At 30.3% G+C, this 4,501-nt stretch overlaps 1 protein-coding gene across 1 annotated transcript; it reads left to right on the top strand.

Annotated features, from left to right (window-relative positions):
• Nucleotides 1–533: 533 nt before the first annotated feature.
• Nucleotides 534–1,820, top strand: LOC120090492 (acidic endochitinase-like). The gene has a single exon (XM_039048203.1). It carries the CDS (start codon nucleotides 648–650, stop codon nucleotides 1,668–1,670), a length of 1,023 nt encoding a protein of 340 aa, XP_038904131.1. The 5' UTR covers nucleotides 534–647; the 3' UTR covers nucleotides 1,671–1,820.
• The last annotated feature ends 2,681 nt before the right edge of the window (nucleotides 1,821–4,501 follow it).

The raw sequence follows: 4,501 nt of genomic DNA, 5'->3' as shown, positions 1-4,501 counted from the left end.
AATGGCTAAAAGATATTATCTTATATGGAGTTCTTCTAGGAATATTTTTTAATACTATTATAGTATCCACTACTCTCATTTATTATTTGACATATTATCAAATGATATGTAATACTACTTTCATTTATTATTTGACATTTTATTAGAGGACTTATTTATTTATTTATTTTTGTATATCTCATATAATTCTTAAATATTATTTTTTTTTTAAATTACTATGAAATTTTTTTTATTCTCTACTCAATAAAATAAATTTTATTAGTTATTGTGGATTCGAGTATAATTCAATATTAATAATGTTTGTTGGTGGAATCTCTAACCTAATAGTGATTGAGAGAAAAAAAAAAACATAAATTAAATTGTCGGCCCTTTCCCTTTTTCCAACCAAACTGTTTTCTAGAATCATTCAAAATAATTGAGACATATTTTATAAAATCAATTTAAATAATGATACAGTCAAAGTCAGGTAAGACCCATTTGGCATAAAATTTACCAATTCAACCTCGAAATTCCCCACTGACCAGTCAATGTCTCTACCAAATGAGGAAAAAAAAAGTCCTCTTTCTATTCAAATATCAATGGCCATGGCCATTAGCCATCAAACACCAACACCATTCCTTATATTTTGACCTTTACTCTTCATACAAATGGCATCCTTCCAATTCCCCGATCATCTTCTAACTTTCCTCTGTTTCTCACTCATCGTCGTCTCAACCGCCGGCACCCACCGTAGTCTCGAGGTCGGAGTTTATTCGAACCAAAACATTAACCAGAACAGCCTTCTCGACGCCTGCAACTCCGGCAATTACCAACTCATCAACATAGTTTTCGATGTTTCACTTGGCAACGCACAAACACCAGAAATTAATTTAATCTCCCACTGCAATTCAACCGCCAGCGACGACTGCACTAAATTCACCCAAGAAATCAAATCTTGTCAAGCTTTAGGCATCAGAATCATGCTCTCGATCGGCGGTGGAGCCGGTAAATACAATCTGCATAATTTCACCGAGGCCACAAACTTCTCTATATACCTATGGAACAATTTCCTTGGCGGCCAATCAAATTCACGTCCATTAACCGACGTCGTATTCGATGGCGTCGACATCACCAACGATAGAAGCTCTTGGGACAATTGGAGCAAACTCGGGGAAGAGCTAAGGAAATTATACGAAAAACAGGGGAATAAATTTTACTTGTCCGCCGCTCCACAATGTTCATCTCTGGATTCCAGTTCTCACTTGATTCCACAGCCTGTGATTTTCGACTATATTTCAGTCCAATTCTTCGGGGACAATCTCATTTGCCAGTACGTCAATGGCCGATTTGAAGGGTTCTGGAAATTTTGGAATGACTGGAAGACATTTAGTGCAGGCAAGGTATTTGTGAAAATGCTAGCGGCTCCCATGGCGGAAGATATGGGATATATCCCTCCCGATGTGTTCAGAACTCAAGTCTTGCCGGAGCTTCAACGGAGTTCGAAATTTGGCGGCGTGATTTTGTGGTCTGAGGATCTTGATAAAGGATATAGTTCAGAGATTAACCCAAAAGCATGTGGATCAGTTGGGGCGGAGTTGCAAACGGCAAATGAAATGGCTGAGTTTCCGATGAGCAACAATTATGATGGCCGACGAGGTTTTAGAAGTTGCAGAGGGTCTTGTGTGCTCTAAAACCAGCAGATTCTTGTTTTAGGAAATGACTCATTTTTTAATTCAATGCTTTTTTTTATCATTGTAAAAATGAAATTAAAAAAACAAATTTGCCACATGTTACAATATTATTGGGTGTAGTTTGAGTTGCCTAAAAATGATTTTCAAGTTTTCTTTTCTTTTTAAAATAAATATAATTTTTTCATTAAAAAAATAAAGTCAATAAACTGCTAAAAAAAATGAATTTGATGTATTTTACTATCCAAATTTATTATTATTATTATTATTTATTATTTTTTAGTGTATGTCATTGTTTAGGGTTCAAAAATGGTGTACCTATTTGACTTTATACAAACTGGTTGTAACACACTCATTTACGTTATCATTATAAATAACATAAGTGCATATGCCAAGTTTATCTCGATTGGTGAATTAACAATTAAAAGGGTTGTGATTCAAACACCTAACTTTTATTGTATTACAAAAAATGTATTAATTATTAGAAAAAAATTTATAAATAAAAAAATCTTAAAAATATTTATATTTTATAGTAAAAAGTTTTAGAAGTGTTTTGTACTTTTGAAATATAAAATGTAAATATTTTTAAATATTTTTTTTATATTAAAAAAGCCCCTAATTATTCCCTGCATTTCATTTATATTTATTTTTTATTTGTTTTTATGTACACAAGTTTGTTTAATTTACTCTACGTTAAAAATATTCATACTAATATCAAATTATTGTAAAGAACAAAAATTACACATTATCCATTTTCTTGAACCGGGTTCGTACTGAGTAAGTGTATTACGTATATATATGCTTGAATTTATCATATGGATTATTGATTTTCTTTCTTTCAATGTTTTTTTTTTCTTTCTGAATAAGTTATTTATTTCAATGGTTCAAATGTAACAAATTCACCGGTCTTTAGGTAAATATGGCAATGGATTTTCTGTTATTATTTTGGCAACTGTGTTAATTAGCCAGTTATATTTATATTATCCATGACTTTAGCTAGAAACACATGGCATGCATGGTTTAGAGTTTAGGTTTTGAAGCAGTCAAAAGATTGTCTATTTAAAAAATAAAAAATAAAGATTCCGTCCGATAACGATTTTATTTTTTATTTTTATTTTAAAAATCAAACTCATTTTTCATATCTCTTATAATGATTTTCATCTTTATTAAGTAGAGTTGAATTCTTAGCTAAATTATAAAAAATAAAAATTTAAAAATTACTTTTTCAATTTTTAAAATTTGACTTGTTTTTTTTTAAAAAAAATTATTAGTAAAAGGTAAATAACATAGAAATTACAAGATGAAAGTAGTGTCTATTAAGTAATTTTCAAAACTAAAAAAAATTAAAAACTAAAGGGGACCTTTTAAGTTTTTAATACCGATATGTAGTTTTGGGCCTTATGGGTGTTGGGGTTTTCTCATTAAAAATGCAAGAAATAGGCTGGGCATGGACAAACATCTGATTTAGAAAAAATATATATATATTATTAATTTTTGGTTCCGTTTGTTTTTCTTTACCAAACCGAAAATCTCGATCCTCTATTACCGAACTAAAAAGCTAATTAAAATTCTGAACTAATAGACTTTTATTAGAATTTCGTTATAAAATTGTTAATATATGACTTTCACGCCTGAATAAAACTTCTTCAAATATTAATGAGAAGTATGATAATTAAATAGCATTCATTTTTTTTAGTACAACACAACTCTAAGATAAAAGATTGAACCTCCAACATGTTGATTTGGAGGTGCCAAATGTCAAATGATTTTGTGTCAAATCAGACACTATTTTATACAAATTGAGTTACGTTCATGTTGGCTAATACATACTACTTTCATCCATTATTTGATAAGTCATTAAATGTTTTATTAATTTATATTTCATTTATTTCATGGACATCCCATAATTCTCAAATGCTAAAACGGCAATATGAATGCTTCTATTTAAATATTATTAATCAATTCTATGAATTTGAGCTATTATAATAGGAATTGAAAATGGACTTATAATTAAAAACATGTGTAAATAGTAAATCACTAAAACATGCCTTTTGGTATTCTCTAGATAGGAATATAGATAACTAAAATTTACCAAATAATAATATTCCATGTGCAAGCTCGACATTTTAATTCTCAAAGCTTATACACTTGCACAGGAGTAGTTGAGAATTGATATTCAGAGCTCAAGAGCACATGAGATACATTCGTATCTATATTGTTCGTTTTTTTATTTGACTAACAACCTTCTTGTAAAGTAGGGTGGACATGGTTGTTGATTAAGGATGAATAAAAATAGAAGCATTACTATTGTTTTTCACCAACTGGATCAAACTAGTTAAAATGTAGAAATTTTTTATAATCATAAAAGATCAAAGTATGGTGTATACACGATAAGAATTTTTTATCAGTCGTAACAAAAAAGCGTCGGTTAAAAGTAGATCGGCAAAGCTTCTACCGACGCATTCGACGTTGCGTCAACATTTATGTCGTAGAAAATAAAAAAGAAACATGGACAGAAAGACATTTTTCCCCACGCAACATACATCGACACGAAGGTTTTTCTGCAGCACGCAACAAACTTCGTGGACAGAAATGTGTTTTCTGTCCGTGCATCATATGTCGGCTGAATGTCTTTCCTATCAACTCAACAACCATCATGTTTATATATCCATTTGAACAAAATGTGTTATATATATTTTCTGAAAAATATTTCAAATTAGTAAAGTTGTATAATTAACACTGATTAGAGTTAACCAATCCATACTTGTCATTTACATGGCTATTGTCATGTTGTTTCGAGTCCAAACAGTTGATTACGTTTTATCTACCGACGA

This window comes from Benincasa hispida, chromosome 1, assembly GCF_009727055.1.
Source record: "Benincasa hispida cultivar B227 chromosome 1, ASM972705v1, whole genome shotgun sequence".
Taxonomy (NCBI): Eukaryota; Viridiplantae; Streptophyta; class Magnoliopsida; order Cucurbitales; family Cucurbitaceae; genus Benincasa; species Benincasa hispida.
Note: the sequence above shows the minus strand (reverse complement) of the source record. Positions and strands in the feature narration are given on the sequence as shown.